Below are 27,422 nucleotides of genomic sequence, written 5' to 3'. Positions count from 1 at the left end.
CTGAGGAACATGTTATAGCTGAGTGAAAACATATCCTAAGAGGAAAACCATGGAAAGAAGTACAGAGAAATAGGGACATAAGAGAAGAGTGAGTAGGAAGAGACTTGAAGTGGAGAAGGGTAGAAACAGGAGCTAATGGAAAATGAGCTGCAGAAAAAACTCGCATAACATGAGCTTACTTTTAATATGATGTGAATGAGAAGGTAAATGATACAAACACTGCCCTAAAGTAAGGCAGCTAACAGTATGATTTCTGGAGGATTTTTTTTTAAAAAGCGATGCATGTAGGAGATAATGGAGATCTGAATAAACCAATAATGGAAAAAGGATTCAAAATTTTATCTCTATCAGAGATTCAAAATTCTGTCCCTACCACAGCATTTTTTTAAAAAACAGTAAGCATGCACCATTAATATCTTAAACAGGAAAAATCAATTATTAACTTTAATTTTAAAGACCATAACCAGTATCTGGCACTTTACTAATAAACAATTTAACCAACTGTCTGTAAATTAATCTCTCAGCAGCTCCGGCTGTCAGGATTGGAGAAACTATGCTAAAGGCCAAAGTAGTCTAGTGGTTAGTGTTGGACTAGGATGTGGGAGACTCAGGTTTAAATCCACACCCTGCCATGGAAGCTTGGGATAATCATACATGCTCAGTCTAACCTACTTCAGAGGGTTGTTCTGAGGACAAACCAGAGGAGAGACAATTTCTTGCGGGGTGTAAATGCAGTATACCATATGCAGCAAATTTGTATTAGGATCAGGTTGCTTTTTAAAGCCTAGTTTAAATAAAAACTATTCCATTCCAAAATTTATACCCCATCAAAACCACAAAAAAAAAATCAATACGTTAAGTAACAGAAACAAGACAGTATCACCAACCTCGCAGTTCCACACTGTCTTTATTTAATTTGTTAGTAGATTTTTCAGCACTAAGCCTTTGGAATTTATATCTAGTCCACTGTGTTAGATGATCAAGCATGGAGAATATTGTCTGTGTGCTTAAATGACTCAGATCCGAAGCGCTATCTTCACATCGCCTTACACCGGTGTCGTCATTTTTCAGAACAGCCAAAATTTCTGCATAAATCTGGATAATGTTATTTTAAAATGTTCAGATATTTTTACTGTAATTATTAAAAGTTCAAACAATTTAGAAAGAGGCCCAGGACAGGTTTATGCATTATACCCACCACATGAAAACTACTGGAAAAGGTTGCTCACGGAGGGAATAAATATATATGCACAAAGACTAGAAGAATCATGGTAAGATTTAGTCTGATAGGATGAAAAAGTGATGCAGCTCTTCCCACAAGCCCTCTCATCAGAAATATACTAGATCCACTGAACAGGCCCTTCTGCGAGGACCCTAAAACCTATTTGGACATGCCATTGATATAGCTCTTGGAAGCTAGTTATATGCTGCCTCTTGTTCTGTGTGGAGTATAATAGTGATATTGGTGAGTTTTTACTTTTTACATGTTTGTTATATACAGTGATAGTTTCTAGCCACTATTAGTCAAAAAGTAATGTATAATTTCTGAAATACATAAAAATATTAAACAATCCCACCTTCTCTCTCAAAAAGACACCTGCAAACAGATTGCTGACTAATTCACTAAGTGTTTATGCAAAAGATGCTAGTGCTTACATGTACCACGCAAACATTTAAAGCAAGAAAGCATACAGGCTATAGAGGGCAGCAAAAAGCTCAGCACAAAAGGTGCATTTCCTACATTTCACAATGACTTCTGAAACTCATGAGTTTTGGTTTTGCAGGCAAGCATACCCTTAGCTAGTGCCCCCCCGCCCAACCACAGCAAAAATCATAGAAGGATTGTATGGAAAACTGAAGCTTTAACTGAAGGAAGCAATTCACGTATTCTGAAGCAATATCGACTGACTTTCATGGGGATAAGTTTTGAGTATTTTGTATAAATATATACGCAATGGGGCTCTCACTTCTTGCTGATCCTCCTGACTGCATCCCAAAAGAACATAAACAAGAATATGAGGAAGAAGATAAATTGTCACTTTGAAGTCATTCTTCATCATAATGCTGCAGCAGTTGAAAACTTGACTGGCAAGATCGTGTCGCACCTGAAAGAAAAACAGTATTGCAAAAGTTACATTGCTCACATAGTTGGTGAAAGGTTATATTTATTTCATTTAAAATAGGTGTACCCTGCTTTTCTTAGCATTCAAAGCTCCTTACAAATATTAAAAAATATTAATTTAATTCAAAGACAACAACAGCAGCTGAAAAACTAAAAATACACAGCAGCAATGTCAGTCTTAAACACCAAAAATACATACCAGGGATTTCTGTCTTAAAAATCAGCAAGAGGGATCTCAACAATCCATGAAAAATATATGCAATTTAAAGAGCAGAGCAGAACAATGAAGCATCTCAATGCAGACAAAGAAGATGCCCAGGGAATGAGGTGGCAGTACCTCTGAGAGTGCCTCATCCCAGCCACCACCCACCTCATCTCAGAAGAATCCCTGGAATATCTCAATGGATGGTTAGATTCATATGGGAAAAGTAAGCCCTCCAGATATTATGGACACAGATAATATGAGTCACTTCAAATTGATTCTGAACACAAAATGACAACCAATGTAGTTTTTTTTTATGATGCAATCCTAAGAAGAGTTCCATCATTCTAAGTTTGCTGGTGTCAACTGGCTTAGAATGGTGCAACTCAGTTTAGGATTACATGGTTAACACAGGAGTCATGCCATATCTTTGTTAATTCCTTGCACCTGTGTTTTGGACCAACTATAGTTTCCAGGAGTTCTTCAAGAGCATCCTCACTTTAAATGCATCAGGGTAATCAAGGGTTGAGATAACCAGAGCGTGCATAACTGTAGTAAAGTAATTCTTCAAAAGATGCATCTGTAGATACAGCACTTTTAGGAACTTAGCTAAAGCTAAGGCCGAACCTCAAAGCACTACAAGCTGCAGAATTGCTACCCCAAGAGGAATGCTATCCCATCCAGAACAGTTGATAATCCATCATTCTGATCTAAAGAACCCCTGGCTAACAGTACCTCGAGTCTTGTGTGGACTAAGCATCAATTTAGTCATTCCCAGCCCACTATCACCTCCAGACACAAGGACAATTAACATGTTAACTGCAGCTATTGAAGTATCTATTGCATCTATTGAAGTATATTCTTATTACTCTTACCTTTGTTATAAGGTAACCAGCCCAGGTCGCTGACCATTCTGCAAAGTTTCTGCCTAGTTTGCTTAAATAAATCGGTTTCTTCACTTTGGACCAGTTCACAGCCTTCTGATAACTCTTATATCTGCAAATGTAATTTCCAAAGCTGGTTAATAGACATTAGTACTTTAATAGAAGAGAAAGGACAGTGCACCACTAACAGCTTCCTGTTTATTTAGTTTTGAAGCTTAGCAACCAGGCCAATTGCACTACCATGTTACCCTTCAGAACTCTTAACAGGTAAGCTAGAAGTGTTGCAGACTAGCACTACTGTGTTACAAAGGCAATTCCCTAATAATTTATTCTCACAGGATTCCTCAGAGACCTCCAACTTATACCTAACACTGCTTTATACAAAAAAGTGACCAATATCAGAGTTCTAATGGTCATTCTGAAAACCTGCATATGCTTATCTCTGGTCTTACGACTTGTTTTACCTCTTATTTGAGAGGATAAGGGAGGTACAGATAAGCACTGACTTCTATAGTGATTTACATTTTCTTTTATGTTTGTCATGGACTCCTTTCATTTTCAGTTGCCCAGCAATGAATATAAATTAGAGTGTGAATATACAGTACTGCCTACCGTGTATTTAAATGAGGTTCTAGTATTTCCTGAACATGATCAGGAAACATTTTCCAGAGTTTGGAACCTGGACAGTCCGTGGCAGTGTCTCTACAATCATAAATAGATAGCAACTCCTTTAAAAAAAAGAAAAAGTTTGCTATGAATATGTTTGTTCTGTATTCATCATAAAACACTCCTGGGAAACAAGACATTTTAAATAAAAATCCTTTGCTTTACAGTAATTTTTAAAAACTTTCTACCTAGATATTTTTCAACTATAATGTTAAACAAAAAAATCCTTCATTTTTAATGGTTAAATGTTTGTTGATGAATTATGTCATTTTGTGTAAACGTGTATTCAGATAAAACTGCATGCCCAATACAATCCTAAGCAGTGTTACTTCAGTCTAAGCCTACTGAAACAGACTGGAGTGACTCTGTTTAGGATTGCACGGGCTGAATTTTAATCTACAGAGTTCAATCTAGGCCCTAGAGGCTCCATAAGACCATCATTTATATTACACATGGCAGCATTTTTCGGTTCTGTGCACACAGATCAGTACAACTGCTGCACTTAAAAAACAAGCGACTGAAATAAGAGTTGCAGGATAACAACCAGAGATTACAAAAGGAGAATGGGCACTTGAGTCCCAACTATTTTCTTCTCTTAAGTGTTCCTAGTACCTCCACCCCAGTTCACTTTCCTCCTGGCCTCACAGCCGACCTGCAAGAGAGCTGTAACCCATTTCGGGGTCACAACCCAAAATCTGAGTTTAAAGTTATGAATTGTTTTTATTTACACATAACTTCAGTATATTTTCAAAACAGAAAGACGATAAATTTTACAAATACCACAAATTTTGTTACCTGAATAGCATATGAAGCTGAATCTTGGGCCCGAACATTGTCAGCATAAGCCAAGAAGGCTCTTGTCAACTCCATTAGCAAGCCATAGGCAAAGTATGGATCTTCTACACCCGTCTTGAAAAAAGGAAGGTATATTTCTTAGGTGATAAATTTTGCTGGTATCTTTACAGTTTTGTTGCTATTAAAGTCTTGGACCCAGCAGGAATTAAGAAACAGAAAGATCTGGTATTCCCAAAATGCACCATGACTTTTAATGAGAGCCCATGATGCTTTTGGTCAAAGTCAGGAAAAGTAGCCGCTAAGACGGTTCCCCTTCTGATACTGAGCAGTCCAAGAGGAAGTCAGGACAGAGGCTTTCAAGGAACAGAGCAGATGCCCACTTTCCCATATGAGAGGCCTAAGAAGAAGGTAAACATAGGAAGAAGGAGGACCTCATCTGAGAAAGTCCCACACACATATAAAATGCCAATTAATGTAACCATTTATGACCCTGATGTAGTACAGAGGCAACTGAATCATACATGAGTGCCACTAAAGGAAACAGGACAGGACGTGGATTTCTTTTTAAATAAACAGACATGAGCTTCTGATTACCTTGATAAAAGCATATGGTATGGCATGACAGAGAAATTTCAACATTATTGCTCCTTACCACAAACCTGTGACCTTTTCCTTGATTGTCCCTTGTTGAAAAATCCAACCGTCCTGGATCTACAGCTCCCAGTTCACCTAAGCATTCCCCACAGAGCAGTCGTGCTTGAGAGTTGACATCCTGGCAGCCAATCAGGAGGACAGTCACCAGCTGAGATATAACTGGCTCAACTGTTTCACTGTCTGTTGCATATTTTATCAGTGATTCCTAAGAAGCGTGGGGGAGGAGAAATAAATTATAGATGCACACTTACACAACTTTACCATTTTTACCTCATTCTCTCAAGCGATGCAACATTATGAAGGAAACAATGTAGAAATTAAACAGAACTCCTGATTAAGGACTAAACCAGACATTGCAGGAAATGTGTATGGCTGCCCAAAATAGATGCTATGTATATAGTTTCCACTTTCCATTACTTCTAGCAAAACTTATATTGCGTTTTACATTTCCATGTCCCCAGCCAATAAAGAAAACAAACAGTGCAGAGCAAGTAAGATGCAAAATACCACAATGACAGGACATGAAAAGTTCAACTAGATATTATGGAAAGGAATAATCCAGAAAGTCCTCAATAGAATGACAGCGGGAGGAGTGAGAAGAGACATTCTTTCTTATATAAGGTCACAGGTTCCATACATTCCATGTTGTGGCTCCCACCCTAGCCTGTCAGAGGAGGGCAGGAAGGCTCTCACTTCTATCATTCCACAGAAGGTCTAGAAGTTGGTCAGGAGCGCATTTTTACAAAGGTTGAACTTGTAGTAAAATGGGATTGTTCAGAATGGGATTGTTCACTTTTATTGTATATACTATCTTACTGTATTTTTCTCAAGGGGTATAATTCAGTTTTTGCACTGTTTATATGTCATGTCTGTATATATGTTTATATATCTGCTGTATTGTTCTGAAATTTTGTAACCTGCCTTGAGTTTCAGCAAGAACAGCAGGCTATATATAAAGTAAATAAAGGATCTCAAATAGCAAACGGGGAATGTTTTCTGGAAGAAGCTGCCAGTACTACTAGAGTATTCTGGGTTACACGGGCCAATGATCAGACTCAATATAGAAAGCAGAATTGTATATTAGAGTAGCTCACTTTCAGCCATACCAAATCAGTGCTTAGTAATCCAACGGTATGCCAAGTCTCAACATTAACTAGGATTACAGTGTTTGTGGGAACACTCCTTATTGTCCACTGATCACTCTGTAAGCATACTTACGTACATTAAAGTGGAATTAAGAAACTGATACTTTAAGAATGCTGAGAGAAAGAACACACTACATAAAAATCTTTCTTCCCTTTGTCAAGTTGACACTGAAACGACAAGCTCCCTTACTGTGTGACAGGTAATTGAATATCATGTAATTTATCTAGTATGGCTCACCTTTCTCAGAAATGTTGACAAGAAAAAGGAAGAAAGATAGGGAACTGTAAGAATAAAATGAATGGGTACTTTAAAGCCTCTGATAGTGTTTCTATCTTCCTTGCTGGAAGAGTGAGAAAGCGAGAATGCTATTCTGATAAAGATCAAAGGTTTCCCTGCTGTACAAACACAATGTAGCTATTTTAAATTCAGAAATAAACAATTTATATACCCTACACTAAAACCAAAAAAGGCAGCTTTGCTATTGTAGGTTCAAGTATTGCAATGTCTTTAATCAAGTGGAAAAGTCAGACATAATGTGGATATTTCCATATTTAACATCACATCAACAAGAAAGTTAACTAAACAGCAACACCTGCTCTAACCCAAGCAATCTTTGTGGTGTCCTCCACCTTGTGGAATGAATGGCCTGCCTGAGGTGGTCAGAAGTGTGTGGTTCCACATTTCTATCATTCTGCAGATTGGGTAACACAGAACTTGTTCAGGAGGGAATTTTTATAAAGAGAACAGGGCTGTAGTAATAAATAATTGTGCCACTCTTCTAGACAGATCAGTGCTCCACTCATAGCAGTGAACAATGTCAGTGTTATTATATCTCCACAATACAGCTGGGAAGATGGAGCTGAGAGGAGTGGCTTACCCAAGGGCAACCGCTAAGCCCATAACAGTAGTGGAATTCGAACATGCAGAGTGCCAATTTACAATCCGACCATTTAACCACTATGCTACAGGGGCTCAGGAGGATGTTTTCATAAAGATAATCTATTGCACTGTTTATTTTATGTATTATCTTATTAGAACTGCATTGTTTTAAAATTTTAGTAATCCAGTTGCTCAATTGTCCACTGCCTATCTTACACTGTTTTCTTTATTCCATTGTGTTTTTCTCTTAGTAATCCACTGCATCTCTGTGAGAAAGGTGGACTAGGAGTACAGAAAGTAAATTCTCTCCTCCTTTGTATATGTATCTGTAGTTCTCTTAAACGTCCATCCTTCTTCCATGATTCTCGCTCCACTCTCAGAATTCTCCTGTCACTCACATGGCTCACTTTATTCTCACACAGTAGCGCTAGGAGTATCAAACTGTTACAGAGGATTACCACCTCATCTAATTTGCTGTTAGCCATAAAAAAAGGATTGGGTTGGATCCAGACTCAATTTTTCAGGGGCAGAATAGAATTCTCCTGATTTCCCCTACCCACTGGTTTCTCCTACTCCATGAAATGCTGCTCCTGGGTGATAAAAGACACTGAGGAATGACATGGAAGGGTCTGCAGCAGGAAGGGGGAATTGATAGCAACGGCAAAATTTAGCCTGGATCCAACCCATTACTTAAGAACCTATAGTGGGAGATACTGCTGTAGTAGTCAGAATATTGATTGCATATCTTTATTTTCAGCTGTTACTTATCAGACTCTGGGCCATATTTTTACATACTTGGTTTTTATATAATGTTTCCTTCAGGCTGGTAAGAGCATGGATTCGAACATCTACATTCTCATGCTGAATGGCTTTCATGGACAGCTGCAGTGCTGCTTGCAAATCTGTGCTTCTGGAAGTTTCCTAAGGGAAAAAAATACAACACATGTTCCAGTGATCATACAATAAGCCTCTGGTTCAATATACTAAGGTTGGGGGGAGGGGAGTGTTGGAATAAAGTCTCTCAGACCCATAATTTTCTGAATTGACACTGCAATAGATTTTTAAACAATATAAATACATTTATTTTATTGTAAAATAAAGCAAGAGAGTCCAGTGGCACCTTAGAGACTAACAAAATTTATTTCAGCTTAAACTTTCATGAGTCAGTTTCAGGTGGGTAGCCATGCTGGTTTGCACTAGAACAGGAAGAATCAAGTCCAGAGTTCACTTCATCCAATTTATTATTTCTACTTTATGATTTCACTGTTGCTTTTATTTTTTAAAACTGTACAACCATCACCACCACACATCTGTTAGCTGAAATTTCCACTGGATACAGCCAACCATTTCCATCTTCAAACAGCGATTATGTTATTAAATAAAATACAGTTAAAACTATACCTTTCTGTATTCTTGAAGAACTATTTGAATTTCTCTGAGCATAGGATGTTCAGGTAGAAAATATATTTCATGTAGAAAGTCCTGTACTGCCTCTCTGACCAACAATAAAACAGAGTATTGCAAAAACAAATCAAAATGAAAGGAATAAAAACAAACTTCAAGAGAAATATAAAAATTCAGTAGAACCAACGTAAATAAAATACATTTCTCCCTTGAAAATGCTCTCTTCCCCTCCCCAATTTTTCCAATACCAGGGCAAGAAAAGTAACCAGAACATCCTGCTGCACTTATATTTGAAAAGCAATGGTTCAGACACACACCAGTCCCAGGAAACAACAGCTCTTGTGACTGGGTAATAAATCAAATCTACAAATATAATGCAGAGGTGCTCAATCTACAAATTATACACAGGCCACCGAACTCAGCTTTTCTTAAGCCAAATTTTGGATTACCCTGTCGTAGATTTTGTTTTTAGAGGATACATCAGCTGTGGCTATAGCTCATTCTAAGAGGCTGAGTGTCTGAAAGCCGTCTGGAAAACCCCACTATAAAAACTTTAAATGCAATACCTGTTCTCAACGATAAGAAAATGGAAGACCGCTGCCGTTTCCTTCGGCTGAACATTTATGAGGGGCAAGAGAGCTACTATCACATGACTGAGAAGTGAGCCAAGATGAGTCTGGTCCAAGGAGCGTACAAAGCAATCCCAAGCCCTAAATGAAGATAACAAATGAGGGGAAAGAAGTCATAGGAAGAACATATTTCCAGTATACACACCTTTTTAATCAATCAGAAGATGTCAGTCTCAGATTTATTTACAGTCATTTTAACCTTGCACTCCACAGGGGTTTATGAGACTGCAAAAATAAATAAGGCACACTGACTACTGTAATAAATCACTCTTTCAGCACATGGTTTTCTTACTTGCTGCACAACTCTGGGAAGTCATCTTTATATCTCAGTCCTGTCCGCAACGTAGTCATCATCTTCACTCTCACTGCACTTATATGTTTGGGACCCATAAGTTTCATTAAAGCAATCAAGCTGTTTAAAGCCTGCAAGAAAGGGAGAACCTTTTGGAATCAATCAAGTTGTATAACTACAGTCTTTTACTTTATACTGAAAATATTGCAGTTTGTATCAAATTATTGGTTTCTACATGGATCTTCACAGATCCGTTGTAGTTTTGAATATTGAACACATTCTAATTTTTCTGATTTTTGCTCTCTGCAGACTAATAAAAAAAATAATATTCAATGTATATACCATCCTTCAGGATGACTTAACACCCACTCAGAATAGTTTACAAAGTGTGTTATTATCATCTTCACAACAATCACCCTGTAAGGTGGGTGGGGCTGAGAGAGCTCCAAGCTGACTTCGTGGAGGAGTGGGGAATCAAACCCGGCTCTCCAAGCATTACAGGTAGTCAGGGCTTTTTTTCTGGGAAAACAGGTGGTGGAACTCAGTGGGTTGCCAGCACAGGGGGCAACTCTTGGCGGGAGGTGGTGCCCCTGGTACCACATGTGCGCGCGCAAAGTGCACGCATGCTCCCAGGGCCAATGACGTCACTTTGGGTCAGCTGGAACAAGGGGGGAGTTTTTAAAAATTTAAATTGCCCTCGGCGAAAATGGTTACATGGCTGGTGGCCCTGCCCCCGATCTCCAGGCAGAGGGGAGTTTAGATCGCCCTCCGTGCCGCTCCAGCGGCACGGAGGATGATCTGAACTCCCTCTGTCTGGAGATCAGGGGGCGGGGCCACCAGCCATGTAACCATTTTCAAGAGGTTCCGGAACTCCATTCGACTGTGTTCCAGATGAAAAAAAGCCCTGCAGGTAGTGTTCATAATCACTATGCTGAACTAAGAGACTTCTGAGGAAAGCTTCCTGAGTCAACTAAAACACGGTTAAATCTTCACATATCCTTTTTGAAATACAAACAGCAGCTGCACAGGACTCCAATTCAGATCAGAACTTGTGATAAAGGGAGAATTTAACGATGTATTGTCGAAGACTTTCACGGCCGGAGAACGATGGTTGTTGTGGGTTTTCCGGGCTGTATTGCCGTGGTCTTGGCATTGTAGTTCCTGACGTTTCGCCAGCAGCTGTGGCTGGCATCTTCAGAGGTGTAGCACCAAAAGACAGAGATCTCTCAGTGTCACAGAATTTAACCTTTTTATTCCTGCAGTTTCACCAACTGAAACCAATCACTTCACAATGTTATCACATCCCTGATATAGAAAACACAGCAGGCAAAGAGAGGCTGCCTGCTTGTCTATTTCCACTTCCAGGACTGACAACAGGTGTCCTTTCCACTGGCAGGGAGGGGAATCAAAAGGCAAAACCATGTTGAGATGAAACAGTTACACCCATCTATGAACCTCTTGCCACTACTTTAATCTGAACTGAGATCATGCATGGCTATTTATCTTTAAAAATAACTTTGAGGAGACCAAAACTTAGATTTCACAGTGTCTTGTCAAGTTAGGCCTAGCTTCAAAAGTGACAGAAGCTGCTCATTACAAGATGTACAGGAGCTGTGAGGGAAACATACAAAAGCCAACTCTTAAAAGTATTGGTCAACTCAAAAGTACATCATATATCAACTGAAATATACTATTTATCAACCAGAAGAAAATAGCATCTTCAAGCACCAATGGCTCAAGGAACCATACCACAAACCTTGTCACTAATTCAATCTTTTAGCCTCCTAGCCTAATTTGTTGCACACAAAGAACACAAAAATAGCCTGAAATAATGAGATTTCCAACTTGTGCTTTCTTTAGCTTCTAAACATAAGGTTTACTCACCATCTTTTTATCTTCGATGGCAATACTGGAACTTAACAGTTGCATGTTGAAGAAAGCCAAGATGCCTAGCAGTTTTGGTTGTAGATAACCAGCCTAAATAATTAAAATACTTCAGAATATTATATCTTATTTTTATAGGATACATTGCTATTCAAGTTCACCTCTTAAATATAACCCTCTTTTATCCCTATACTACACAGCAGCAGTTTGAGGTAAAAATACCTCCCTACATTTCATACTGTCAGTGACAAACTAGACAACATGGCTGCTTTTATCTGGATAGTCACTCTGAGAAAAGAACTTCCTGAGATTAACTGAACAGCTGTCCTAAATTCACCAAGGAGATAATGACTTCAAACATAACCTGGTTGGTCAACTTCACTTCAGCATTTAACCAGGGTGGTTTATTTGAAATCATGTACAACGTGTAAATATCTGTATCAAATTATTTCACATATGGATATAAAAACACCTGAAACTTGTACAAGACATCATATCCGTAACTAAACTGAGCAGGGTTGTAAACCAGAAGTAGTGGTGAGGTAGAAGCATGAGGATGCCATGACAGCACCTTGCAATGTCATCTTCCCCCACCCCACACATACAATTTTGCTCCCTTTGCTCTACTGAAAAAGGCCAGGAGCTAAAGCAGTGGTGGCAGAGACTGCTTGTCATAGCGGGCAACATGGTAAGTCTAAAAGTAAGCGAGATATGACCAGAAGCTCATCTACTCTGATGATTTGTTCCTGAGATTTTGCTGTCCCCAAATGCACCTACTCTCCATCTCTATTGAATATCATATTATAAATACAACCCATCCCTTTCCTTTGTATGAAGTATAACAGAAACAGTAATAGCACCTACTTACCATTAATTCAGGAGATGTTATGTCCTTGGGTCCCTGATATGGGTCATCATTAGATGCAAATGAAGCCAATATTGATAAGCCGTTGAAGACCTGCTGATAGTGTTCTCCTATACGTAGCAATAATTCATTATGCAATCCCTGATAGTCCTGCCTCAATAGACTGCCCAGTTCTATTTCTGTTTCATTCTGTAAGACATTCATTGGGGGGGGGGGGGGATTTGACAAAAGCAAAAAATAAGACCCCAAAAATAGAGTACAGCAAAAAAAAAACAAAATGGGAGAAGCATTATTAGGAATGGGACAGTGACATTATGATCAGTCAAATGGAAATACAGCCACTTTCCAGGAAGCCTGAACTCAATATCCACCAGTAAAAGATCTTAATGCACATATCGCATTCGTATCTAATCGTGTTGCTTGCTATAAATATATGAACTACAAAAAAGGCTGAACTAGCTACAGTCCTCCCTGTTTGGGATAAAACCTCAAAATCATTTTTAGGGAGCCAGGCAAAGAGGAACAGAGGATTTGGGTTACGTAGACAAGAACAGCATAAGGTATTATTTGATGGAGAGTTTTCCTGATGTGAATCAATACACATAACTGAAGATCCCAGAGCATTTTAGGCAAACTGCATTCACTGAATAGGTTGCTGAGAGCTTGTAGTAAGTTCTAAGGGTATCTCCCCCGCCCCACATATTCACTATTATTTGTTCAAACACACGTAAAGCTAACTTCATTGACAGCCAATGTGGTGCAGTGCCTAGAGTGTCGGACTAGGATCTGGTTGACCCAGGTTTGTTTCCCTACTCTGCCATGGAATTTCTCTGGGTGACCTTGGGCCAATCACACACAATCAGACTAACAGAGTCATTGGGAAGATAAAATGGAAGAAAGGAGAATGATACAAGCCTCTCTGGGTCTCTGCTGGGGAGAAAGGCAGGGTATAAATGAAGTAAAATAAAATAATGATACCTTGAGATAATGCAGTGCTCGCTCCAGCTCATCCTTAGTACAAAAGCAGACTAAATGAGAGAAGATGTACTTGAAGTTGTTGATGAGGATCTCTCTGCGGTTTACATTTAGCTGTTTTGATATTGCTCGAATGATCACAGAGGCGGCAGGGCTGGCCTTGGCAGCAAGGTCAGGTAAAAGAACTTGGAGAATCCGCTGACAAAATAAAAAGACAGCCACCGCTTTAACACCGTTTCTTTCCTTCATACTTGTAAACCTATTCAGAACAGTAAGCTGGGCCATGGCTCAGTGGAAGAGCATCTGGTTTGCACACGAAAGGTCCCAGGTTCAATCCCTGTCAGTTAAAAGGACCAGGCATTGCGGTGATATAAAAATCCTCTGCTTGAGACTCTGAAGAGCCGCTGCCAGTCAGATTACACAATGCTGATCTTGATGAATCAATTGTCTGACTCAGCATAAGGCAGATGCACGTGTCCATGAGTCAAGGGTAAATTTATCAGCATGAAAAGAAAATGGAGAAACTACTACAATGGACAAACAGTCCTACCAACCTTCAATAAGTCTTTCATTTGGCTACATAGCCTCCAAAGGAAATCTTGACCAAGCTAATTCTTCCCTCCGTACCTTTGCTCTTAGGTTTTTAGATCTAGAGGCCTCCCCCCCCCCTTTCCATCCCAGAGACAATCAAATGTAAAAACCTTAAATCTACAAGCACTTATTAACAAATATAAGCAATCCTAGAGTGTAGGTAAAGCCAACTTTTTAGAAGAAAGATCTGTGAATCAAGAATATAGTGCAAGAAAACACAGGCTAATGCTCATCTTAAAGCTGGAATATAGTAGTATCTACTTACAGTGAGAAAGCGATTGAGATCTGGGAAATCAAAAACATTGGCAATTTCAGATAATGTATCCAGGGCTGCCTCCCTCTGATGCGCCCTCTCATGTTTCTGCATTTCATTACTCTGAACGGGAGTGTTTGAAAGCATTGCCATCTGGCTGGAGTGCAGAGATTCCACTAAAAACTAAGCATTGAGAAACACATCTGTTATTAAGTGCAGGTAACATATCAATTAACTAAGAAAGACATCTATTAATATCTGTCATGAATAAATTAGAATTCTTAATAAAACTATATCCCCCCCTCCAAAATCAGCTCTCTAAACCAGCTCTCTAACTTTACCACCTGCCGTTGCTTATAGTTCTGGTAACAAATGTCTTCCCAAGAAAAAAACCCTGTTCTGTCAGACCCATGAAGACAAGATCTGCCCTCCCTGCCAAAAATGATGATATCAGCGACCTGTGAGACTTAAGAGGAGATCCTACCCTTCCCCCCTCCTTTTGCTTGCTCGTCCTCAGCTCATTTGCCTCCATGGGCCAGGCTCCTGTTCCTCCCCACAGGGAAGAGGGATCTTTCTTGCCCTCCCTTGTGCTCTGCCTGCTCACCCACCCTTTTCTCCTGTCCCTGCCAGCTGGCTCCTACAGCTCTGTCCCCCCGCCTATCCTCCCCACCGTTCTGAGGCTGCAGAGGCTTGTGGTGGCTCCCCTTCCTTCAACATCTCCCACACGCGGCAAGGGAAGTGGATGCTGCTGGGCCTGTAGAGGAGCATTCTTTACACAAATACGGACAATAGTTCTCTATTTGGGGGGAAATTTAACCTCCATTTTTATTTTATTTTTGCATATTTTACTGAAAACCTGTAAGGTCCCCCAAGTTGTACAAACAGCTCTCTTCTCTCCATATGGCCCCAATCTATGGATTTAAGTACTAGGGAGTCATGTTGAGAACTAGAGATACTGTTTATTGTTAAAAGACTTTGATAATTTCTCCTCTTATCTGGTGCAAATGAAAAATATCTGATCTCTAACTCTGGTTAAGTGTCTGCTGCAGAATTACATAAACAATCCTCACTATGTGTCCTTCTTACACAAATTTTCTAGTCTTAACTTTGATTAAAAGTTGTATGTGCATTACCATTAATCATGGTTAATCACTAACTCGTTTTCTTTGTAACCAGGATTTGCCAGCTATACTTAAACCGGGTAGCATTAAACATGATTAATACAGTGCAGATCACCCTTTAACCATGGTTATGTCCACTGGAGGAAGGATGGGGGAATATGCTGATAAGAAGGGAGGGACTGAGAGAACAGATGTAACTTTTGGGATGTTTTGCAGCCATGGGGGAAAATTTCCATTCTTTTTCATTAAAAGCAACTGAGAAGACTGAAATATAAACAATACTTAATTTCTTATTGATCCTAAATTTATTTTTACTGTTTTAACACATAAATTAATCATTTACAAAGTAGCATGGACTGACTACTAGACCAAGGCCATCCAGTGAACTTCATGGCCATCCAGGAATTAAACTCAGATCTCCAGTTTTAGTTTGACACTCTAACCATTAAACAACACTGGCTCTCAGAGTGAGAAGGCGAAACAAAGGGGAGGAGAGAGCAAAAGTAATTGTTTCAGACCTTTCTGGTACCCCTGACAATGATTAACATTAATCATTCCCCAGCATTTGAAATCCCTACCTGACAGATGGACTTCTTGTACTGACCAAAGAATGCCTGCAGCTTTATAGACTTGGCAGCAGCCAAAGCTCTGATTTCTGTATATGCTGCTCCAGCTACAGATGGAGACTTGGACAACAAGCAATGCAACAAGTGTAGGAGTGCAAAGGGTACCAAATCCCCTTTTGCTGCCCTTACAAAGATAAACAGAGAAACAAATCACTGGTATGCAGCACTAGAGGGAGAAAGAAACCAATTCACTAAAAAAAAAACAAATTGAAATTTGTGCAGATGGTTTTACACAAAGCTGAATGCAGCAGTATCTATATTAAAATAACACTGAAAAAAAGTATTATTCCTGAATCCTCAGTACACACTTCTTTCTACATGTAAGATCTTGCTGAACTGAAATGCTTGAACATATTAAAAAGAGCACAACTAGAAAGGTACCTTCCAATATCCCCAGTTGTGAGAATCAGAGTATCCTTCAGTTCACTGTTTCTTGACATTTTAGCATTTGTATAAGCTTCTTTCATTTTGGAAACAAAGAGCTGAAACACCAAGTTTGAAATGATTATGTTCATTGTGATGATTACATTAAAACTAGCCCTTTTTTTTGGCAGTCTTGAGGACACTTGAGAGTTTTACCTCTTTTATGAAGCCTTCTTCTGTCTCTGAAGAACCCAATATGTGCTTGATATGGCTACTAAAAGCAACTCTTACATCTTTGTCTGGATCTTCCATTAGATTTAGGAAAGCTCCAATTACAGCTTTAACATTCAGTTCATCTTCTTGAAAGTTCAGGTGTTTACAAAGGAGAGGGAGGTTCTCTACTAAAACTAAGAGAGAAAGGAGTCATTGCAAAGGGCAATGAATTCGAGACCAGACATTAAAATAAAATTCATACAGCAACAAGGCATGTCACATTTATACAATAAGAAATCTTTTAAGCTTCAACAGTATAATTCAGGAACAACTTAAATTAAAACAGTTTTTTACAAACAGATAAATCAAATAAAACTTAAGTTTTTATCTTAGTTAAAATACTTATATGCCTGCTTTTTTCCTGACCAAAACAGGACCAGATTTACTAACAGAATGTTTGTCCACAATTCTGAGTGCTGTTTGAAACAGCATCAAAATTGTGATTTAGGTTTTCAAATCTGGATGATAGTAAAGTGTCCAGTAGCACCTTCAAGCGAACCAACTTTATTGTGGCATAAGCTTTTGAGAACTACAGCTCTCTTTGTCAGATGCATGACGAAGAGAACTGTATTTCTCAAAAACTTATGCTACAATAAAGTTGGTTATTCTTAAAGGTGCTACTGGACTCTTTACTATTTTGCAACTACAGACTAACACGGATAACTCCTCTAAATCTGGATGAGAGATCCGTAACATCAAGAGGCAAGTCTGGCTACTGAACTATCAACTGGTAGTCCAGCTCCTGCTCTGCTACAGGGCTGGATTGAGGGGGGGGCAGGGGGGGTAGTCTGCCCCCGGTGCCGCCAGGAAGGGGGTGCCGGGAGCAGCTGCCAGCTGCCGGAGCGAGCAGGCGGCAGCATGGGCAGCCTCGCAACCCCCCGCGCTGCCTTTCGCCTGCCCCGCGGGACAGGGGGCAGCCAGCTTGCCGCACACACCCCGTCCTGCAGGGCAGGCAAAGGGCAGCGCGGCCACCCACGTCATTCGCCTGCCCCACAGGAGAGGGGGCAGCCGGCCACCCCTGTCCTGCAGGGAAGGCGCATGGCGCGGGTAGCCTCGCAGTCCCCCGCACTGCCTTTTGCCTGCCCTGCAGGACAGGGAGCGCACGGCAAGCCGGCCACCCCGTCCCACGGGGCAGGCAAAAGGCAGCGCGGGGGCCTGCGGAGAAGCGAATGGCGCGTGCAGCTTCCCAGCCCCGCACGCTGCCTCCGGCGCCCCACATGATGACATCACCAAAATGACGTCATCACGCCATGCCGGGAGCGTGTGCATGCGCTGCGCGTGTGAGGCCAGACTAGGGTTGCCCTGGGCGCCGGCAACCCTAGATCCAGCCCTGGTGCCAGACTAGGAAAACAAGGTAAGTGCCCATCACTCTCAAGGGAGACATCCTATGGAGTATGAAGATGCTTCACATATTCTCACAACACATCATGGAGAAGAGATGTCACATGCTGCTCTGTACATCTCAGCATCCTTTCCTTTGCAAATGAAAGAATTATTCCAGAGGCAACTTCTCATTTCCAGAAACAAGTACCACCTGCTAGGTTAAAAGCAACACATACAGCTGCATGATTACCCTGTGATGATACAGAGGCCGCTGGGACAACCTCACATTTTCCAAAAGAAGGGGCACCTGCAAGGTAAAAAGCAATGCAATTCTCTCCTGGCTGTATTTTTCCACTTTGCATGCATCCTTCCACATCAGATTCTACATCGGAAATATGAATGCAGAATACCGCATATATATCAGACTTCCTATTCCTGTAAGAAATTGTCGGATCAGCTTGGACATATTTACGAAATATAGACGTGATGAAGTAGCTGAAAAAATAAAACACAGCCAGGAAAAAACAAGAACCCCATAACTGAAGTGTCCAAAATCAAACTTACCAAGCTTTACTGAACTGTGTATGTTGCTTTCCAGAAGACTTAGAAATGGCTTGAAAACAGCAGCTTTCACAGCACAAACGTCCTCATGAGAACATGTCACAACAAAGCTGCTACAGAGAATGTCACAACTTTTGGGCTGAATGTTGGGTTCATTTAAAGGAGGTCTTAAATGAAAGTTGCCAGAAAGACAGCAAGCTAACATTCCAGTGATGCTGGCAGAAGCCTTCTGGACTAACAGAGATTCATCTCTTATTTGGTCTCTGAAACAGAAATAAGTGCTGTTTTTCCAAAACATATTTGCATGCAATGTACATTTTTCACCTCAACTAAGCATTACTTCTGTATACACTTTCTATCTGCATGTTCATTAGTACTGTGCACGTCTGATATTCGCCTAACACAGTTAAAGACAATGCTTACTTAGTACCTTATGTCCGGGGTCTGAGTCCCAGCCCCCAGACTTGGTAGGAGGGAACAGCAGGTCAGCCGGGCTGACGGGCAAACAGAGGGGGCAGCCAGCAGACAGCAGGTCAACTGGTCAGCCAGCTGACAGCAGGTCAACCCCTCCCACAGGCAAATGGAGCCAGAACCTGCCGGTGCCAGGGGCAAGGGGCAAAAGCCCAGGGCCTCAGGAGGCAGGGGGAGACAGAGAGAGGCCAGCGAGTCCCACTCCCCTAGGGAGGGAAAGGGGGCTAGGCAAGGCAGAAGGGGGCAAGGGCAGAGGGATTGGGAGCCCAGCAGTCACCCACCCAAAGACCTTACCTGAGGAGGAGAAGCAGCAGCAGCCCCAACAACCCAAAGCCACGCCCCAGCTAGAAAATAGTAGCCTGGCCCAGGGGTTGCCAAAAGCCAAGCCACTCCAGGTGGGGCTATTGGAGGCACTCTGCAGGAAGCCCTGGGCAACCAGCCAAGGAGCCGCAGCTGGACCCACCTTCAGCCATCAGCTCAGCCAGGGAGGCCGAGCTGCTAGCCAGGGGACTGCAGCTGGACAGGCCTTCAGCAATCAGCCAAGGCAGGGAGGCTGGGCAGCCAGAGAACAAGGCACAGCTGGTGCTGGTCAGTGGGGCCAGATCAGCTACCCCAGCTGCAACTGCTTGGTGCAGCCCAAGGCCAGGCTGGAAGAGGGGTGGGGCAGTAGAAGGAAGCCCTATAAAAGCTGGCTGGGAAGAGCCCTGTGTGGTGGGTGTGAGTGAGGAGTGATGATGTGGAGTGAGAGCAGTAAGATGCAAGGGTGGAGGCTTGGAGGAGAGTCCTGGAAGGAGGAGATGAAGGAGGACGCAGAGGGTAATCAGGCCAGGTTGAGCAGGCCAGCGAGTGGACTGAGAGGGAGCCTGGGTGAGGTATACCGCCCCTTCTTCCACAGAGCAGGGTCCTGCAGAATCCCTGGCCCCCCTGTGATGTCAGGAGCAGACCGCCCAGTGCCACGCCCAGCGGCAGCAGCGGCAAGCCCTGACAAGTTGGTGGCCCGTACGGGGAGAGACGTTCCGACGCAGGCGCCAGTCAAGGGGCGGCCTCCCAAGGCTGCCGCCCCAGCGGAGCTCGGACCGTGGCTGGAGGAACGCCAGGATAGGATGTGGGGAAAGCTGGAGGCAGCCTACCCAGCCGCTCCAGTGGAACTAGCACAGACAGCGGAGCTGCAGATGCAAGCTGGCGCGCTCACTGAGGCCTTGCCAAGGGTTTGCGCCCTCGTTTGGGAAAATAACCCACCGCCTGGCAAGCGGGTGCAGAGTCTATGCGCCACCGTGAAGATAGGCCGGCTGATCCTACAAGCCCTGTTGGACTCTGGGAGTGCAGTCTCAGCAATTCGGCCCCAGCTCCTCCCAGCTGCCACCCCAGTGCACCGCTGGATCCCGGTGACAGATGTGATGGGCCGCACCCAGCCGTACCCTACGGCCCTAATCACAATAGAGTACCTAGGGGTCCACCACCAAATGGAAGTTGCCCAGTTAGCTCACCTACCCGTACCAATACTGCTGGGAAGAGATGCCCCGGGGTTCTTCAGGCTCCTCCAGCAGGCAGCGGAGAAATTGGGAAGAGACACCCCAGAGATCGCCGGGTCTCGGCTGAAGGCGGCAGGGGAATTGACAGACCCACATTTTGCCACCACTCTGCAAGTGGAGGAGGCCAACGACCTGGGAGAGGGTCCCTCCACCAGACCAGGGGCAGAACCACGGACTGGAGACCCAGTTGGAACCCTGGCAGACCGCCCATTCCGTGAGGCTCAAGGGGCAGATGAGTCCTTGCAGCGCTTGCGAGAGACAGCCGCTCGTGAGGAGGAGCAAGTGCGGGATGAACGGAGGTCCCAACGGCTCCCTCGCATCGAGAAGCAAGGAGGGGTTTGGGTTCGCCTAGCTCGTGCCCCAAATGGCCAGGGGGAGGTCCGCCAACTACTCGTGCCAGCAGCCTATCGGGCAGAAGTCCTCCGCACGGCCCATGAGCACGCTTGGGCCGGGCACCTGGGGCACCACAAGACCCTGAGGAAGGTTCTTGAGCAATTCTTCTGGCCCTCCGTGAATGCAGACGTGAAGGCCCACTGCCGCTCGTGTCCCACCTGCCAGCGGGTGGCAGCCCGCCGCCCACCGAAGGCCCCCCTCTCCCCGCTGCCCGTCATGGAGACGCCCTTCCAACGCATCGCAATGGACTTCATCGGACCGCTGCCACGCACACCCCGGGGCCATCGCTTTGCCCTGGTGATTGTGGACTATGCCACGCGGTTCCCCGAGGTCATCCCGCTGAAGACCATGCAGACCCCAGGGATGGTACGGGCCCTGTCCAAGTTTTTCGCGATGGTGGGGCTGCCAGACGAAATTTTGACGGATCGGGGGGGCCCGTTCCGTGCCACAGCCATGCGCCAGTTCTGCCGGAATTTGGGGATCCGGCAGGTGTTCACCTCGGCTTACCACCCTCAAACAGACGGGTTGGCAGAGCGGCTGAACCAGACCGTCAAGGAGGCCCTGAAGAAGATGACGCGGGACAAGCCTCACCAGTGGGACTTGTACATTGACCCGCTCATGTTCGCCCTCCGGGAGACCACGCAGGCCTCCACCGGCTTCAGCCCATTCGAGCTGCTATATGGGCGCAAGCCAAGGGGGATGCTCTCCCGGCTGATGGAACGCTGGGGGCCCCGGGCCAGCAGCCCCGCACCCCCCATACAGGAGTATGTGAGCCGGCTCCGTGACCGGGTGCAACAGTCCCAAGCGGAGGCAAATCGCAGACTGACTCGCACCCAGTCAAAGCAAAAGGCCGCCTATGACCGGGGTGCACGGATGAGGACTTTCCAGGCCGGAGAGAAGGTCCTCGTGCACCACTCGGTGTTCCCAAGAGAGGAAGGGGACCCATGGAGGGGTCCCTACCAGATTCGAAGGGTGCTGGGCCCCACCACCTACGAAGTCCAGTGTGGGGTTGGCCGGCGTCGGCGGAAGACCCTGCATGTGAACCTCCTAAAGCAGTGGCACGAGCGCCCAAAAGAGGAGTGCGGCGTGGCTGAGGACCCGCTAGAGCTCCCTGACAGTGTGCTGCCTTGGACCACTGATGCCCCGGAGTTCGAGGAGCCCAAGGTGGACCCTCAGCTCGACCCAGCTCAGAGGGCCCAGCTACAAGACCTCTGGGCTCGGATTCCCGGGGTCTTCTCCCGCAGGCCGGGCAGCACGAGCCTGATCCAACATGCCATTCCAACAGACCCGGGGCAGACAGCCCGGGCTACCTGGCGCCCCATCTCCAGGAAGCGGTGGGAGGCAGTGGAGAAGGAGACCGATGAGATGCTCAGGCTTGGGGTAATCGAGCCCTCGCGAAGCGCTTGGAGGAGCCCGATAGTCTTGGTGCCCAAGCCGGATGGGACCACCCGATTTTGCATCGACTATCGTGAACTGAATAAGGTGGCCCAGTTCGATGCATACCCCATGCCCCGAGCAGATGTGTTGGTAGACCACCTAGGGTCCGCCCGCTACCTGTCGGCCCTAGACTTGACGAAGGGCTACTGGCAAGTGCCCGTGCGGCCAGCGGACCGGGAGAAGACAGCCTTTGCCACCCCACGAGGCCTCTTCCAGTTCAAGAAGATGCCGTTTGGTCTACACGGGGCAGCTGCCACGTTTCAGCGGCTGGTGGACCAAGTGCTGGGAGAGTGCCGGGCGTATGCAATGGCGTACATAGATGACATCATCATCTTCAGCCCAGACTGGCCCACCCACCTCCAACACTTGGAAGCTGTCATGAGGGCCCTCCAGCGAGCCGGACTACGGGCTAACCCAAAGAAGAGCCACCTGGGGTTCCAGGAACTCCAGTACCTGGGCTTTGTGGTCGGGGGAGGCCGAGTTCGCCCACCACCAGACAAGGTGGCCTCGATAGCTGATGCCCCCCAGCCCCGGACCAAGAAGCAGGTCCGACGTTTCCTGGGACTACTGGGGTATTACGGGCGGTTCATCCCCCACTTTGCCTCCCGAGCCGCCCCCCTGACAGACTGCTTAAAGAAGGGGCTGCCCAACCAAGTCCGGTGGACCCCAGCACTAGAAGCAGCTTTCAAGGACCTGCGGTCAGCCCTCTCTAATACCACAGCCCTGTGGAACCCGGACTTTGACCAACCCTTTACGCTGGCCACAGACGCTTCTGACACCGGCCTTGGGGCAGTCCTGACTCAGGAACGTGACGGAACCGACGTCCCCATCCTCTTCCTGAGTCGGAAGCTGCAGCCCGCAGAGAGGCGCTATGCAACAGTGGAGCGGGAGGCCCTAGCGGTCAAGTGGGCAGTGGGGGCCCTGCAATACTACCTGGCCAATAATCCCTTTGTCCTACTAACGGACCATGCGCCCCTGCAATGGCTCCACCGCATGAAGGCACACAACCTCCGTGTGCTGCGGTGGTACCTCTCCCTCCTCCCCTTCCGGTTCACCATCAAGTACCGCAAGGGGGCGCAGCATGTGGATGCGGACTTCATGTCCCGCATGTTTGAGTCTGACCCTGACCCCCACAACTCAAAGCTAAGTGGGGGGGGGTGTCCGGGGTCTGAGTCCCAGCCCCCAGACTTGGTAGGAGGGAACAGCAGGTCAGCCGGGCTGACGGGCAAACAGAGGGGGCAGCCAGCAGACAGCAGGTCAACTGGTCAGCCAGCTGACAGCAGGTCAACCCCTCCCACAGGCAAATGGAGCCAGAACCTGCCGGTGCCAGGGGCAAGGGGCAAAAGCCCAGGGCCTCAGGAGGCAGGGGGAGACAGAGAGAGGCCAGCGAGTCCCACTCCCCTAGGGAGGGAAAGGGGGCTAGGCAAGGCAGAAGGGGGCAAGGGCAGAGGGATTGGGAGCCCAGCAGTCACCCACCCAAAGACCTTACCTGAGGAGGAGAAGCAGCAGCAGCCCCAACAACCCAAAGCCACGCCCCAGCTAGAAAATAGTAGCCTGGCCCAGGGGTTGCCAAAAGCCAAGCCACTCCAGGTGGGGCTATTGGAGGCACTCTGCAGGAAGCCCTGGGCAACCAGCCAAGGAGCCGCAGCTGGACCCACCTTCAGCCATCAGCTCAGCCAGGGAGGCCGAGCTGCTAGCCAGGGGACTGCAGCTGGACAGGCCTTCAGCAATCAGCCAAGGCAGGGAGGCTGGGCAGCCAGAGAACAAGGCACAGCTGGTGCTGGTCAGTGGGGCCAGATCAGCTACCCCAGCTGCAACTGCTTGGTGCAGCCCAAGGCCAGGCTGGAAGAGGGGTGGGGCAGTAGAAGGAAGCCCTATAAAAGCTGGCTGGGAAGAGCCCTGTGTGGTGGGTGTGAGTGAGGAGTGATGATGTGGAGTGAGAGCAGTAAGATGCAAGGGTGGAGGCTTGGAGGAGAGTCCTGGAAGGAGGAGATGAAGGAGGACGCAGAGGGTAATCAGGCCAGGTTGAGCAGGCCAGCGAGTGGACTGAGAGGGAGCCTGGGTGAGGTATACCGCCCCTCCTTCCACAGAGCAGGGTCCTGCAGAATCCCTGGCCCCCCTGTGATGTCAGGAGCAGACCGCCCAGTGCCACGCCCAGCGGCAGCAGCGGCAAGCCCTGACACCTTATAACTAGCAAAGCGATCCTAAGCAGAGTTACTCCAGTTTAAGCCCATTGATTTCAATGGACTTAGACTGGTGTAACTCTGCTTAGGACTGCACAGAAAATCTTTTGGTACCTTATTAAATCTACACGATGGAGACAATCCATTAGGTTGCCTGCATATACTGTGAACTAGCTGTGCAAAGAGGGAAGGGATATGAGACCAATCCAAAGAGCTGGCTTAGAAAAAGAAATCGGAATGGACCTTGTGACACCCCGCCCCCCCCATTCAGCTGTAAGCCAGACATCCTTCTTTTAATATTCACAGTAGAGCAAATTGCTTGCTAAAATGCAAAATTGTGCACTTTGGGGGAGAAAGTCCAAAATAACCTCAACTGAACTTCCAGCCTCTCTCATAACCTGCTGAAACTACTGCACTCATATTTTAAAAGGCTATCCCAAGTACCACTTCAATGTATCAAATTCTACTTACAAAAGATATGCAGGCAACGCAGCATAGGATTTTATACCTGACTGATACATCAGGATAGGAAATCCTTTAACACAGTTAGCTCTGATCATTTCATGGGGACTCAGTAATGCCTGCTGATAAATAGAATTTCTCCATTTCAGACACAATCTTCTTGGAATCAAAGAAAGAAGAAACACACAGTGTGACTGAATTTCAGGTACTAAAGAGAAAAAACAAACACACCGTAAGACAATTTGTCAATGGCTTCCACAAAAAGCTATTTTTACCATCTTAGAACTCCTAGACACTCAAGAGCACAATATTATATAATTCCACACTGAGAATTATTCAGTCATTTTAAAAAGCATTTTAAAAACTCTTAAAATAAATTTTAAGAAAGCCAAGTATTTCATGCTAGTATATTTTTCACATTACCAAGTAACTGATCGTTAAAACCTGCATCCAAATTGAGAAATACGTACACTGATAAGCCAAAAATAACGTAGCTGTTTTACTTACCAAAGCAACTTCCAGTATGTTGGCTCAAAGCTAGAAGGTTTACATTAACTGCAGGCAGGTGGAATGAAGGGTCATCTGAATGGCTGGAAACCCACGGCAAACAGAGCATTCCAAATAAGTTCCCAATAATCTCATCATTAAGGTGGACATTTACTTTGAGGGAGCAAGAAAACACCGTATCAACTTAACTTAGATAACGGAACATGCTGTGGTATGAAAATGAACAGTATAGTCACATGCAGAGTTACCCCTTTCTAAGTTCACTGAAGTCAATGGACTAAGGAGGGTGTAACTTTGCTTAGGACTGCATTGCTAGCCACATTAAGTTAGGGAGGAGGTCACTGCTCAATGACAAAGACTTTACATATAGGAAATCCCGTATTCAATCTTCAGCATCTCCAGTTCAAAGAATCACAGCTAATAAGGTGTCTAAGCAGCTAGTGGTTGCACCACTCCAAGCTTTGAGAAAATGGATTATTTAGACCCATTCACTCCACTTTTAAGCCTGTTCCTGGTACAGCCTTACGTCACACAGATGACAATGTTTATTTCGAAAAAGAGAGGACAGTACAATCCTGTTGATTATTCTGGACCTCTGGGAAGTTTTCAGTACCATCAACCATGGTGTCCTTCAGAACCAGCAGGTCAAAATAGATACTGGAGGCAACTCACTCAGGTAGCTCTGATCCTTTCTGGCCAATCAGTACTGGAAGATGGTGCTATACTAATGCTGCTCAATCTCTTAGCTTTTGTGCTTTGGGATGTCAGAGTTTTGTTTCATCCCTCGTGCCATTTAACATTTCCATAGAAAAGCTAGGCGAGTTATCTGGATATATGGAGTGAGTGTCATAATTAGGAATCATCTGCATAACTCTTACACCCTTTTCAGCAGAGTCAGACAAGAAGTACATGAACACATTTGGACGCGGTATTGGGCAGGATAGCAACTATTAAACTGAAACTCAATACAGGTAAGATTAAGGTCCTGTTGGCTGACAACAGTGAAACGAGGAGTCGGTCTGCACTGGATGAGATTACACTATTCTTGGAATATCAAGTTCACAATGCGTGGGTATTTTTAAACCCAGCACTCTGGGTGGTCATTCAGGTTTCCTCTGTAGTATGTATGTACTGCCTTGGTTTGCCAGCTGCATCCCTGCAGCTGTAGTTATCCACTATGAGAAGTCAGGGTGAATATACTCTTTATTATGCAGTAAAAGTTCAGGCTAACCAAATGTATTTTTAAATTTACAGAATTCAAATGTTAACTGCTTTTATTTTAAATGGCATCTCACCTTGCATATAAAGTAAAGCATCGATGACCTTCACTACTCTTTGAATCACTTGCTCTAGATCAGTTATCTGCAAAGCCGACTCCAACAGCTTCCAACAGACTTTAAGTACTCTCATGATGAACTCAGAAGCAATCCACATTAACTGTAAAGGCTCTCCTGAATTTGAAGCCAAAGCAGCATTACACTGAGCGTTGTGTGAATCACACAGACAGCTGACTTGGCGACCTGTACTGTTAATGAAAAGAATGGGAAATCATCTAATCATGTGTGGCTTGATAGTATGATGTTTTATCATTTCAGTACAACTTAAGTTGTTAAAATTCAACAATGGAGAACCTTTACTTCTCACACAACGGAATGATTTTATACCTCACCAAACATCTAGATCTTTCAAACCCCTTCTACAACTATATATTCCAGCACACTTTCCAACTAGATATCTGGACACAGACAATTACAAAGACGATCCCTCACCAAAAATTCCTCAATTTCTGAAGCAAAAAATCTGGCTAAAAAATGAAGAATGTGTGTTTCTATAGAGCATTTTGCTGAAAAATCAACTGCCATTTGTTCATATTTTACTGAATAAAAGAACAGAATAAAAGACACAAACATTTGCAAAACTAACTTCACA

The 27,422-nt window shown here is 44.6% G+C and overlaps 1 protein-coding gene across 1 annotated transcript in view; it reads right to left on the bottom strand.

The window, feature by feature from the left end:
* ATR (ATR serine/threonine kinase) overlaps positions 1-27,422 on the bottom strand; it is a 54,287-nt gene that overhangs the window by 17,885 nt on the left and 8,980 nt on the right. Inside the window, exons 7-27 of the mRNA XM_054983479.1 lie at positions 26,789-27,018; positions 25,494-25,646; positions 24,996-25,194; positions 18,512-18,771; positions 16,568-16,758; positions 16,370-16,470; positions 15,941-16,112; positions 14,254-14,424; positions 13,401-13,595; positions 12,426-12,611; positions 11,558-11,650; positions 9,674-9,804; positions 9,319-9,462; positions 8,750-8,843; positions 8,144-8,269; positions 5,322-5,528; positions 4,670-4,783; positions 3,821-3,936; positions 3,200-3,320; positions 1,968-2,105; positions 888-1,095 (exon numbers count right to left, since the gene is read on the bottom strand). Of these exons, the coding sequence (XP_054839454.1) occupies positions 888-1,095; positions 1,968-2,105; positions 3,200-3,320; positions 3,821-3,936; positions 4,670-4,783; positions 5,322-5,528; positions 8,144-8,269; positions 8,750-8,843; positions 9,319-9,462; positions 9,674-9,804; positions 11,558-11,650; positions 12,426-12,611; positions 13,401-13,595; positions 14,254-14,424; positions 15,941-16,112; positions 16,370-16,470; positions 16,568-16,758; positions 18,512-18,771; positions 24,996-25,194; positions 25,494-25,646; positions 26,789-27,018 (3,350 nt within the window). The remainder of the gene's footprint in view (positions 1-887; positions 1,096-1,967; positions 2,106-3,199; positions 3,321-3,820; positions 3,937-4,669; positions 4,784-5,321; positions 5,529-8,143; positions 8,270-8,749; positions 8,844-9,318; positions 9,463-9,673; positions 9,805-11,557; positions 11,651-12,425; positions 12,612-13,400; positions 13,596-14,253; positions 14,425-15,940; positions 16,113-16,369; positions 16,471-16,567; positions 16,759-18,511; positions 18,772-24,995; positions 25,195-25,493; positions 25,647-26,788; positions 27,019-27,422) is intronic.

The sequence above is a fragment of the Eublepharis macularius genome, chromosome 6 (genome assembly GCF_028583425.1).
Source record: "Eublepharis macularius isolate TG4126 chromosome 6, MPM_Emac_v1.0, whole genome shotgun sequence".
Taxonomy (NCBI): Eukaryota; Metazoa; Chordata; class Lepidosauria; order Squamata; family Eublepharidae; genus Eublepharis; species Eublepharis macularius.
This window is presented reverse-complemented; position numbering and strand designations above follow the sequence as displayed.